This window comes from Salmo salar, chromosome ssa06 (assembly GCF_905237065.1).
Source record: "Salmo salar chromosome ssa06, Ssal_v3.1, whole genome shotgun sequence".
Taxonomy (NCBI): domain Eukaryota; kingdom Metazoa; phylum Chordata; class Actinopteri; order Salmoniformes; family Salmonidae; genus Salmo; species Salmo salar.
This window is the reverse complement of record NC_059447.1, coordinates 80,560,753-80,573,801: the sequence shown is the minus strand read 5'-3', so window position 1 is coordinate 80,573,801 and position 13,049 is coordinate 80,560,753. Positions and strand designations below refer to the sequence as shown.

Sequence of the window (13,049 nt, the reverse complement as noted above, 5' to 3'; positions counted from 1 at the left end):
GGTGCTTTCAATGCATTGATAGAATTCAAAGGTTCACTGTCACAAAGAGTGATGAGAGAAATCCGTAGAAAATGTATCTTAAATTATGTTCTACTTCGGCAAAGGTATTTATAACTAACTCTGGGTTATTTACTTCCTGTTCCGGTTCGGGCGTAAGTAATGACGTCTGTTGTGTCGTAAAGCGCAGGGAAATAAACTTGACTCAACCGATAACTCAGGGTCGTCACTAGTTACAAACTTTAACCACTGCTAACCTTATGCCTCACCTTAAATTAAGACCAAAAAGCTAATTTTAGTTATTCAGTTTTACGATATAGTCAATTAAGATATTTTAACTAGTGGAAACCAACAGCCAGGGATGAAGTGCTAGGGTGTATTCATTACGCCGATGCAACAGAAACCGTGTACTCTAAACGCTGTTTAGTTCCGTATTGTTCTTAAACGGAAGTTGTAGTTCAGTCATCTCTCAAAAAATTAAGCAGCTGGGGGAACAATTAAAATGAATTAGAATTTACCAACATCACATCGAAGAGTATTTGGAGTAGTGGTCTATGTTGAAACAATTTGCAACGGAATCAGTGTAATGAATACATTCCTGTCATATTTTCCTCAGTAAGTGGGGGAAAGAAGAGGCCCTCTTTGGAACTGTATTCTTCTGTAGGGTTTTATGGCGGACAACATCCCAAAAAGGTATATTGCCGGGGGGTAAATATTGGCAATATAGTAAAAATGTATGAAAACAAACAAAAAAAAATTGTCTTAATTTAAGGTTAGGCATAAGGTTAGCAGTGTACCTAAGGGTAGGGTTTGTGGTTTAAAATCAGATTTTAAGAAGATAAATTGTAGAAATAGGCAGGGTTTATGATTGTGGTAACTAGTGACGATCCCTGAAACGTACCTACGTGCGTGCGTCTTTAAAAAAAGTATTATTCGTTTTACTTTTATTTATTCAGGATAGCACAATTGAGATCAGTGTCTCATTCCCAATCACGTCATTATTCCCTTTGTAAACAGAAGGGCGTTATGGTAGACAGCAGCCAAAGGTTTAAGAGTAACGGCAGATGCAATCTGGTAAATGGTTTCACCATAGTCAAGAACTGGCAGGAAAGTTGACTGTACAATCTGATTCCTGCTATTTAGGCAAGATCTACAGTGCATTCGGAAAGTATTCAGACCCCTTGACTTTTTCCACATTTTGTTACGTTACAGCTTTATTCTAAAATGGATTTAATGGCATTTTTTCCTCATCAATCTACACACAGTACCCCAAGCGAAAACAGGTTTTTAGAAATTTTTGCAAATATATTAAAATAAACAAATACATTATTTACATAAGTATTCAGACCCTTTGCTATGAGACTCAAAATTGAGCTCCGGTGCATCCTGTTTCCATTTATCATCCCTGAGTCCACCTGTGGTAAATTCAGTTGATTGGACATGATTTGGAAAGGCACACACCTGTCTATATAAAGGTCCCACAGTTGACTGCATGTCAGAGCAAAAACCAAGCCATAAGGTCAAAGGAATTGTCTGTAGAGCTCCGAGACAGGATTGTGTCGATGCACAGATCTGGGAAAGGGTACCAAAAAATGTCTGCAGCATTGAAGGTCCCCAAGAACATAGTGGCCTCCATCATTTTTAAATGGAAGAAGTTTGGAACCATCAAGACTCTCCCTTAAGCTGGCAGCATGGCCAAAATGAGCAATCGGGGGAAAAGGGCCTTGGGGGGCCTTGGTCAGGGAGGTCAGGGAGGTCAGGGAGGCCTTGGTCAGGGAGGTGACCAAGAACCCGATGGTCACTCTGACAGAGCTCTAGAGTTCCTCTGTGGAGATGGGAGAACCTTCCAGGAGGACAACCATCTCTGCAGCACTCCGCCTTTTGGTAGAGTGGCCACTCCTCAGTAAAAGGCACATGACAGCCCGCTTGGAGTTTGCCAAAAGGCTTCTAAAGGACTCTCAGACCATGAGAAACAAGATTCTCTGGTCTGATGAAACCAAGATTGAACTCTTTGGCCTGAATGCCAAGAGTCATGTCTGGAGGAAACCTGGCACCATCCCTACGTTGAAGCATGGTGTTGGCAGCATCATGCTGTGGGGATGTTTTCAGCGGCAGGTCTGGGAGACTAGTCAGGATCAAGGGAAAGATGAACGGTTCAAAGTACAGAGTAATCTTGATGAAACCTGCTCCAGAACGCTCCGGACCCCGGAAGGTGAACCTTTGCTCCAGTCTAAAAGGACAACGACCCTAAGCACACAGCCAAGACAGATGGCGCCGACAGATATACAGTGGGGAGAACAAGTATTTGATACACTGCCGATTTTGCAGGTTTTCCTACTTACAAAGCATGTAGAGGTCTGTAATTTTTATCATAGGTACACTTCAACTGTGAGAGACGGAATCTAAAACAAAAATCCAGAAAATCACATTGTATGATTTTTAAGTAATTAATTTGCATTTTATTGCATGACATAAGTATTTGATACATCAGAAAAGCAGAACTTAATATTTGGTACAGAAACCTTTGTTTGCAATTACAGAGATCATACGTTTCCTGTAGTTCTTGACCAGGTTTGTACACACTGCAGCAGGGATTTTGGCCCACTCCTCCATACAGACCTTCTCCAGATCCTTCAGGTTTCGGGGCTGTCGCTGGGCAATACGGACATTCAGCTCCCTCCAAAGATTTCCTATTGGGTTCAGGTCTGGAGACTGGCTAGGCCACTCCAGGACCTTGAGATGCTTCTTACGGAGCCACTCCTTAGTTGCCCTGGCTGTGTGTTTCGGGTTGTTGTCATGCTGGAAGACCCAGCCACGACCCATCTTCAATGCTCATACTGAGGGAAGGAGGTTGTTGGCCAAGATCTCGCGATACATGGCCCCATCCATCCTCCCCTCCATACGGTGCAGTCGTCCTGTCCCCTTTGCAGAAAAGCATCCCCAAAGAATGATGTTTCCACCTCCATGCTTCACGGTTGGGATGGTGTTCTTGGGGTTGTACTCATCTTTCTTCTTCCTCCAAACACGGCAAGTGGAGTTTAGACCAAAAAGCTCTATTTTTGTCTCATCAGACCGTATGACCTTCTCCCATACCTCCTCTGGATCATCCAGATGGTCATTGGCAAACTTCAGACGGGCCTGGACATGCGCTGGCTTGAGCAGGGGGACCTTGCGTACGCTGCAGGATTTTAATCCATGACGGCGTAGTGTGTTACTAATGGTTTTCTTTGAGACTGTGGTCCCAGCTCTCTTCAGGTCATTGACCAGGTCCTGCCGTGTAGTTCTGGGCTGATCCCTCACCTTCCTCATGATCATTGATGCCCCACGAGGTGAGATCTTGCATGGAGCCCCAGACCGAGGGTGATTGACCGTCATCTTGAACTTCTTCCATTTTCTAATAATTGCGCCAACAGTTGTTGCCTTCTCACCAAGCTGCTTGCCTATTGTCCTGTAGCCCATCCCAGCCTTGTGCAGGTCTACAATTTTATCCCTGATGTCCTTACACAGCTCTCTGGTCTTGGCCATTGTGGAGAGGTTGGGGTCTGTTTGATTGAGTGTGTGGACAGGTGTCTTTTATACAGGTAAGGAGTTCAAACAGGTGCAGTTAATACAGGTAATGAGTGGAGAACAGGAGGGCTTCTTAAAGAAAAACTAACAGGTCTGTGAGAGCCAGAATTCTTACTGGTTGGTAGGTGATCAAATACTTATGTCATGCAATAAAATGCAAATGAATTACTTAAAATTCATACAATGTGATTTTCTGGATTTTTGTTTTAGATTCCGTCTCTCACAGTTGAAGTGTACTTATGACAAAAATGACAGACCTCTACATGCTTTCTAAGTAGGAAAACCTGCAAAATCAGCAGTGTATCAAATACTTGTTCTCCCCACTGTAGCAGCTCTGCTTGTAGCTCCTAAGCAACTTTGCAGTATTTTGTTATTTTGTGTTATTTCTTACATTATTAGCCCAGAAAATGCTTGTGTTATTACATACAGCCGGAAATAACTTTGGGATATCAGAGCGGAGGTAACTCACCAGCATTACGACCAGGAATACGACTTTCCCGTATTGGATCCTTTGTTCGTATCCCCCAGAGCAATTGAACTTATTCCAGAGGCTGCTCCAAAACCCCGCCGGTGGAGAAGAGGTATCCAGAATAGACTTCTAGTCCGACTCAGGAGACGTGCACATCATCCACCGCTTCCGAGTATATTACTCGCTAATGTTCAGTCTCTGGATAATAAAGTAGACAAACTCAGGGCAAGGATTTCCTTCCAGAGAGACATCAGGGATTGTAGCATACTCTGTTTCACAGAAATATGTCTTTCTCGGGATACAGATAATCACGGACTACAAAGGCAAAACCAGTCACATCACGGACACTGACGTCTTGCTTCTGGATAAACTAAACACCTTCTTCGCCCGCTTTGAAGATAATATACTGTTTTCTATTCTACTGTACTTTAGTCAATACCACTCCGACATTGCTCAATCTAATATTTATATATTTCTTAATTCCATTCTTTTACATGTGTGTATTGTTGTGAATTGTTAGATACTACTGCACTGTTGGAGCTAGGAACACAAGCATTTCGCAACACCTGCTAAATATTTGACCAATAAAATTAGATTTGACAACACAGGAGTGGCTTCAGGACAAGTCTCTGAATGTCCTTGAGTGGCCCAGCCAGAGCCCGGACTTGAACCCGATCTAACATCTCTGGAGAGACCTGAAAATAGTTGTGCAGCAACGCTCCCCATCCAACCTGACAGAGCTTGATAGGATCTGCAGAGAAGAATGGGAGAAACTCCCCAAATACAAGTGTACCAAGCTTGTAGCCTCATACCCAAGAAGACTCAAGGCTGTAATCTCTGCCAAAGGTGCTTCAATAAAGTACAGAGTAAAGGGTCTGAATACTTGTGGAAATGTGATAATTTTTTATTTTGTATAAATTTGTAAAAACACGTTTTTGCTTTGTCATTATGGGGTATTGTGTGTAGTTGGTTAATTTTAGAATAAGGCTGTAACATAACAAAATGTGGAAAAAGTCAAGGGGTCTGAATACTTTCTGAAATGCACTGTATTTCAAAAAAAAGAAGCCCACTTTAAATCTCAGCTTTTTAATTAGCTCATCCATAAGTTGATATATATATATATTTTTTTTTACATTAGATCTTTGTCAATCCGAATGCTCAGATATTTATAGGCAGGAACCCGATCAATGGGAGAATCATCCAGTGAATAAATATATAGTTCATCAGATTTTTTTGTTGCTAGAATTAGAGAGCACATATTTAGTCTTTCCCACATTAAGTACAAGTTTTAAACCAACCAGGGCTTTAGGGAAGGCAACAAAGTCACATTACAGCTCTAGCCTGGTCAACAGTTTGCAATGGCATACATAAGTGTCATCTGCATACAGATGACTATTACATCTTTTAAGGCCAAAATAGTAAAGAGCAGGTCCTAGTACAGTAATACAATTTTACAAGCGGATGGTGCTTTCACAGCATCATTAATATGCACTAGTGGTGAATGATCTTGTAGTATGGAATAGGTTCCATTTGACTTCAAAATCAATACCAGCAATGTGCTTCATTCAAAGAAATATGTTGCCAGTTCCTTTTTAGTACAATGGGAAGCTTAAAGTACAGTAACTATTCCATTTCAGATTAAAGTCAGTTGTTTGAGTGTCTTGAGGGGTCTCATCTGTTGGCCAGTGATCTGTAGCCCATCTCTCCCTCTAGCTGCTCAGCTGTAAGTGCACCCAGGAGAGGCTGACAGTCTGGGTTGAACACTGAGTAAGCACTCATTTCTCCAGGTTGGCGTGCAGTTGGGCTCCGCAGCCCCTCATACAGCCAGTAGAAGAGGGAGATTAGGAAGAAAGGCAACCCGAATTCCAGCTCGGCGAACAGCCCAAGTAGAACCAGCCAAAGCAACACCTTCAGCAAAGTCAGATTTGTGAAAGCCAGTTGCTTTGAACCAAGCCATTGACCCAGAGTGCTCTCCAGCAGCCAGTCATCCTAAAAAGACGGGGTGGGGGGGAATAAATGAAGTTACAGTAGCTAACATTGACAAGATGGAATCAACGTTTATTACTATCTGGTTTTTCAAACAGATTAAGAATATTCCTGGTTGACTAACAACCATGGTCAATGAATCTCCAAAGAAAGTGTTTATTAGTCCAGGACTAGGCTTAAACAGTGTAGGGTAACCAGCCCCTAGTATTTTGAGTAGATTTTTAGCCTACCCCCCAATGTTTAGTCCTTGTAGCCTGATGGACAGCAGAGGTTGGATTATCTGTCAACTCCTGTGTGTCTGGATCAGCTGTTGATGAATGGCAACTGTCCGACTTCAAAGTGCTGCCATTGTCCGATGATGTTATGGGTTGTTTTTGAAAAGATTCACTCTTACTAGCGGCCACATCAGCCCTTCTTCGGGCCCTGAACTCCGCAAGCTTTTGCTCCATATGTGTACAGCTTCTGAGTCATGCAACAATGAAAGAATGCGTGGCAACGTGTGCACGACAGTTCGCTAGATTTTTTTGAGGTCCCAAAAAGATTGTTCGAGTGAAATCCCGTCTTCTCAACCGCGGAAATCTTGTCTAAATTGTGTTATGGTAATAATTGAATTCACTGTCACAGGAAGTATGAAAAGACTTTCCTTAACAAATCTGTTTCGCTTAAGTTTGTTTACCTTCCGGTTCAGCTAGGTGTACGTAACGACGTAGATTGTGTTGTAAATCGTCAACCCCATCATCCAGCTGACAAGCCAAACTAGCTTTTCTTGGTAGACTGTTTGTCTTTATTCAACTTATATATTGTAAGTAACCAAATATGCAATTGACTGATTATTTAGGTATTTAATTGCGCATTCCTGAGCATTATAGATTACAATTCAAAGTGTACAGTAGTTAGCTCTGCTCAGCTAGCTAGCTACAACCCTACTCGTCAAAATTATCCATCCATAGTTCTGGATTAATCGAATAAAGGTAAATATATAGCTAGATCAATATGCCCTTTTAGATATGTCCCTTTATGTTTGTATAAGAAATGGACACAGGAAAGTATTAGACTCACTGACACACTACATAAAAATGGAGAAGTCAGCTAGCTAAGTATTTGAATGTGATTCACATTATTCTTTGCAATATCCTCTAATATCCCATTTTTTTCCTGACACAGAATGGACAGCCCCAGCCCAGCAGCCCACCTTCACTGTTGAGCAGGCCAGATGTAAGAACAGTTGTCACATACTTTTGTCATATTACTAATGCCCAGTAGTGGCACAGATCTCTTCAAACTGCTTGTGTTGCAGTGGTGCTGAGTGAGGTCATCCAAGCCTTCTCTGTGCCAGAGAATTCAGCGCGGATGGAGGAGGCACGGGAGAGCGCCTACAACATGGGCAAGATGTGATAGCTGGTGCTCCCCATGGCCACCCGGATCCAACAGGAGGTCATCAAGGCTTATAGCTTCAACAACGAGGGAGAGGGAAGCAACTTTGTGAAACCAGTTCCATACAGAATGAAGGGGTAGAGAGAGACAATCTATTGTCACTTGTCAGTGGCATTGTTTTGTGTGAATACTGAATGCTATCTTTTTGCATCATGTTCAGTTTGACCTATACTGAACAAAAATATAAATGCAGCAATTTCTAAGATTTTACTGAGTTAGTTTATATAAGGAAATCAGTCAATTGAAATACATTCATAAGGCCCTAATCTATGGATTTCATATGTTGGTCACAGATATCTTTTTAAAAAATGGTAGGGGTCGTGGATCAGAAAACCAGTCAATACCTGGTGTGACCACCATTTGCGTCATGCAGCTCGACACCTCCTTCACCTTGAGTTGATTGTGGCCTGTGAAATGTTGTCCCACTCCTCTTCAATGGCTGTGCGAAGTTGCTGGGTATTTCATGAACACACAAACACGTCAATCCAGAGTATTAAAAACATGCTCAATGGGTGACATGTTTGAGTATGCGCTGGTGGAAATTCCTGCAGTCAGCATGCCAATTGCCCTCAACTTGTGGCATTGTGTTGTGTGACAACGGCTCATTTTAGAGTGTCCTTTTGTCCCCAGCACAAGGTGCACCTGTGTAATGATGCCATTTAATCTGCTTCTTGATATGCCACACCTGTCAGGTGGATGGATTATCTTGGTGAAGGAGAAATGCTCACTAAGAGGGATGTAAAATTTGTGCACATACTGAGAGAAATAAGCTTTTTGTGCGTATGGAACATTTCTGGGATCTTTAATTTCAGCTCATGAAACAAACTTTACATGTTGCATTTATATATTTGTTCAGTGTATTTGTGAAATCATGGTGGTCAATCACAGTAGTCATTGCTTGTTTTAGCTATTTTTCAGGTGTTCTTAAATTTGCTCGTCTCGTGAAGATGTATGAAACTCAGGATCCACAGATAGCAGCCATATCAGTCAAACTGGGGTCTCTTCTCCTGCCTCCCCTGTCCACTCCACCCATTGGTGGTACAATCCCAGCCTCCTAGCAAACTATTTTACTGTGGACCGCCTTGTTTTTCCCAGAAGGGACATCTACAAAATGTTACTGTACTTTCATCAAGTATGTGCAAGCCTGGAATTCAGCTCATGATATTTTCATTCAGTCTTAGGTGAGAGTGAATTGGTTACCTTATTTCTAATGTTCTGAGATAAAGCACATCTTCATTGGTTGAAATGAAAACACTGTCAGAAACACAAGCACTGACCAGGATGGATAAATTACATCCTTTAAAGTTCAGTTATTTTGCATTCCTGGATTTAAATGCAATACACTTGACAGCTAACTGTAAATCTATTGTTTGAATATTTTCTTTCAGTATTAGATTTTTTTAATGTTTTGCCTTGTCATTTTTACCATTAATTGCTGTTTGAGAGGACTGTGATTTTTTTGGTATAAAACATTTTATACTGCTATTGTATAAAATGTAAATCTCAGTTGTCACAGCTAGATAAGTTGTATTAATATAAAACTCAAATTTGAGATATTTTAAATGAAAGATAACAGCAACACAAACAGATTAAAACAACCTTTATTTTGGCAGTAACGCTTTGGCAACTGTTTGTCATTTATCATTCTCGTACAGTACCATTGTCACAGTAAAACTGTTTAGGGAGAGCCCCTGTGTCTCAATTTATACTTGAGACACATACAATACATCACTCTTATTTCTCACATTCTCAATCACAAAGACAAGCAAACATTGTAGGATCCAGTACTTACATGGCCTCATTGTTGCTCCTATTATCAGACAAAACCTCATGACACAGTTCATTCCCATACTCCATAACAGGAGACAAGTCCCTCTGTTGGATAGTCCACCCTATGGCACTTCTGTTTGCATATTACATTTAAAACATTTACTTAAATGTTTTTCCAAACAAAACGTACATTAAAAATATTACTAGATAGACAGCACAGTATACACATGTTTTCAAAGGCAGTTGTGATGCACACAATGCCATTGAATGAACTCATGTTGTCCGGACCTTTTTTCTGCTTTGAGTTGGGGTGTATACAGACATTAAAATACTACTTCTGGCTACATTAATATCACAACGGGATACAGTTTTCTAAGGGTATAAAATCAGATACATGGTGTCTATAACATTCAAATCTTCCAGTTAAAAACTTGTGACAGACTTCATATTGTTGATAAAATTAAAAGGCATCCAAATAAGTGCACAACAGAGTGAACAGCAGTAGAACCCTAAGTGATGAACTTGAAGTCATTGTTAATTTTTCCTGGTGCAAATAGTAACATCCTTCCCATATCCACAATTTCCTAATTTATGGTGCTCCTTGTGGTCATTTCCAATGGCTCCTCATTCAGTGCAATCACTGTGTATTTACCAACAACAACAAAAACAGCTCTCAGCCCAAAACCCCCATGGTCAGTGCTTTCTGAAATCAAGATTGACCCAGTTCACAGTAGCTCCATCCACAGTGCACCTACAACCAATGGCCAGCAGCAGGAGCCTCTTTGCACAAAGAGTGAGGCTGAAGGAGAATTCCCATCCAACAGTAGTCCTAAACCCCCTAGTGGTATATCACTCAAAGTCCATGATGCAACCAAAATAACCAGACTGGTGGTGGCAGACCAGTTAGACGTAGTGTTTGGTATGGAACCCAGAAGGGAAATTACCTTACATCTCAAAGTGACGAAATATGCTTTCAACGTACCCCAGGACCCTCTGCCAGTCGGGCCCACCTGGTCTCAGCATCTCCTCCACAGTCTATCAAGCAAACACAAACACTCTGTTGAAGAATAATAAGTCCATACTCTCCGTCATGGACAAACTCAATTCTCATTCAAAGGTGCCCACTGAGGAGTACTACGCAAGGCCCCAATCAGAAATACAAACATTAGTGACACCATACATTTTAGTCAAGTCAAGCTCTTTACCGTATGTTCCCAACAGCTGTGTTCCATGTTCATGGTGACGTGTTAGTACGAGTAATATACAAGTGAAATTCCCAGTAGTTAGCCCAGTTAGTTTAAATGTGGGTCTCACCAAAGTGTCTGGGATTCCAACACTCTCCCCTGTCTGGAAGGCTAGGTCCAGGTTCTCGCTCTGCACAGAACAAGTTTAAGACTTAACTGTAGGGTCAATATAACAAACAGTATGTGCTGTATGTGAATGGGTATGCATTCCTCTTACCTTGTCTCCTGTGCTGAGACTACTGTAGGGGATGTGTGTGGGCAGATAGGTGTGGTACACAGCACAGAAAGCCAGACCATCCTCCCAACTGCTACTGAAGTTGGTGATCTCAATATTCTGTAAAAGAAATTACAAATCTAAGGTTTGTATGGGTCAGAATACAGATCGATGTTTTAAAAATATGAATGGTAAGCTTGAGTTATTCTAGAAAACGTTGCCACTTCTGACCTTGTAGCCCTGGGTGCGACTTTGACACCAACGCAGGAGTGAGTTCCGTCTGGAGCCTCCATGACGTCGCAGCAGCATGCTGAAACCATCCTGAGGTCTGGAAGGTGGATAACAGACAAAAGTTATGTAGATAGAAGGCTTTATTTGGGCATATTTCTTAAGTATCTCTAGAGGGCCTGTCTACTCACCTGAACAATGGGTCTGCGTTCTGGTCCTCCTCCTGTTTTTCTGCCAGACATGAGCAATTAGTCAAGAGCACAGTAACTTTAATGCGGAAGACACATTTCAGTTGATTGCATTCAGTTGTACAACTGTCAAGGTAAAAAGAAAGCAGTTGTGGATTAACTCATATACAGTGCCTTCAGAAAGCATTCATGCCCCTCGTCTTATTCCACATTTTGTTGTGTTACAGCCGTAATTCAAAATGGATTAAGTATTAGAAAGAAATTCGCCACACAATACCCCATAATGCAAATTTTTTGAAAAATAAATATCTAATTTACATTTTAGGGATTTAGCAGACAATTATCCAGAGTGACTTACAGGAGCAATTAGGGTTAAATGCCTCGCTCAAGGGCACATAAACAGATTCTTCACCTAGTCGGCTCGGGTACCTTTCGGTTAGGCTATCTGACACCCATAAGTATTTACACCCTTGAGTCAATACTTTGTAGAAGCACTTTTGGTGGCGATTACAGCTTCGAGTCATCTTAGGTGTGTCTGTATCAGCTTTGCACATCTGGATTTGGGGATTTTCTCCCATTCTTGTGTGCAATTTTTTTTAGTTCTGGTAAATTATATGGGGAGCAGTGAACAGCTATCTTCAAGTCTTTTCACAGATTTTCAATGGGATTCAAGTCTGGGCTTTCGTTGGGCCACTCAAGTACTTTTACATTCTTGTTCTGAAGACATTCCAGCATTTCTTTGGCTGTATGCTTTGGGTCATTGTCCTGTTGGAACATAGACTGGGGCAAAAATGTAAGGTTATTTGCACTCTGAAGCAGGTTCTCATCTAGGATTTGCCTTTATTTGGATCCATTCATTGTTCCCTCCATCCTTACCAGTCTCCCAGTCTTCACGGCAGGGATGATATTAGACAGGTGATGAGCTGTGCCTGGTTTTCTCCAGACATAGGGCTTTGCATTCATGCTTACATTTTTGTCTCATTAGATCAAATTCTTTTGCCTTATGCTCGGAGTCTTTCACGTGCCTTTTTGCAAACTTCAGGTGTGCTGTCATGTGCCTTTTTCTCAGGAGTGGCTTCCGCCAGGCCTCTCTCCCATAAAGTCCAGATTGTTGAAGTGCTGTAGAGACTTGTCTTTCTGGCAGCTTCTCCCATCTTAGGCAAGGAACCCTGTAGTTCTGTCAGTAGTCATTGGGTTCTTGGTCACCTCCCTGAAAAATGTCCTTCTTGCCCGGATGCTCAGTTTGGTCTGACGACCAGCTCTAGGCAGAGTGTGGGTAGTTCCATATTTTTTCCATGTCCAAATGATGGAGACCACTGTACAATTGGAAACTTTCAACACTATAAATTGCTTTATAACCTTCCCCAGATATATGCCTCATCACAATTCTATCTCAGATCTACGGACAGTTACTTGGACCTCTTGGTATAGTTTCTGCCACGACATGCACTGTCGACTGGGAACCTTATATAGACCGGTGTGTTTCTTTCTAAATAATGTCCAAACAATTGAATTGGCCATAGGTGGACTCCAACTAAGTTGAAGTGACATCTCAAGGATGATCAAAGGAAATCGGATGCACCTGACAATTTGGAGTGTCATAGTGTAAGTATTCACACCCCTTTGCTATCTTTCAAAAGTTTGGGGTCACTTAGAAATGTCCTTGTTTTTGAAAGATAAGCATATTTTTTGTCCATTAAAATAACATGCAATTGATAAGAAATACAGTGTAGACATTGTTAATGTTGTAAATGACTATTGTAGCTGGAAACGGCTGATTTTTATGGAATATCTACATAGGCGTACAGAGGCCTATTATCAGCAACCGTCACTCCTGTGTTCCAATGGCACGTTGTGTTAGCTAATCCAAGTTTATAATTTTAAAAGGCTAATTGATCATTAGAAAACCCTTTGGCAATTATGTCAGCACAGCTGAAAACTGTAGTTCTGAT

The 13,049-nt window shown here is 41.4% G+C and overlaps 2 protein-coding genes and 1 long non-coding RNA gene across 12 annotated transcripts in view; 1 reads left to right on the top strand and 2 right to left on the bottom strand.

Moving 5' to 3' along the window:
• Positions 1–5,103: 5,103 nt before the first annotated feature.
• LOC106568623 (SAYSvFN domain-containing protein 1) lies at positions 5,104–6,696 on the bottom strand. The gene is made up of 2 exons (XM_014139079.2): positions 6,250–6,696; positions 5,104–6,022 (listed from the first exon to the last, which is right to left on the bottom strand). Exons 1-2 carry the CDS (start codon positions 6,466–6,468, stop codon positions 5,705–5,707), a joined length of 537 nt encoding a protein of 178 aa, XP_013994554.1. The 5' UTR covers positions 6,469–6,696; the 3' UTR covers positions 5,104–5,704.
• On the top strand, positions 6,678–9,069 carry LOC123743500 (uncharacterized). 2 transcript variants are annotated; one of them, XR_006770336.1, is made up of 2 exons: positions 6,678–6,821; positions 7,184–9,069. It is a non-coding gene; the product is annotated as an uncharacterized lncRNA (long non-coding RNA). The 2 variants fall into 2 exon arrangements; XR_006770337.1 differs by having other exon boundaries at positions 6,703–6,990.
• LOC106568622 (cytospin-A) overlaps positions 9,039–13,049 on the bottom strand; it is a 20,088-nt gene continuing 16,077 nt past the window's right edge. For all 9 annotated transcript variants that reach the window (XM_045721067.1, XM_045721065.1, XM_045721063.1 and 6 more), the window contains 5 exons: positions 11,101–11,140; positions 10,913–11,009; positions 10,685–10,801; positions 10,538–10,597; positions 9,039–10,258 (listed from right to left, as the gene is read on the bottom strand). In XM_045721067.1, the coding sequence (XP_045577023.1) occupies positions 10,169–10,258; positions 10,538–10,597; positions 10,685–10,801; positions 10,913–11,009; positions 11,101–11,140 (404 nt within the window). In that variant the 3' untranslated portion in view covers positions 9,039–10,168. The remainder of the gene's footprint in view (positions 10,259–10,537; positions 10,598–10,684; positions 10,802–10,912; positions 11,010–11,100; positions 11,141–13,049) is intronic.

What these genes read in the sequence shown, in the direction of transcription:
- LOC106568623 (XM_014139079.2), bottom strand. Translation starts at nt 6,468, where the DNA reads ATGGAGCAAAAGCTTGCGGAGTTCAGGGCCCGAAGAAGGGCTGATGTG. An exon ending in CAAGGACTAAACATTGGGGG is followed by an intron (nt 6,023 to 6,249) that starts GTAGGCTAAAAA and finishes CCGTCTTTTTAG; the next exon opens with GATGACTGGCTGCTGGAGAG.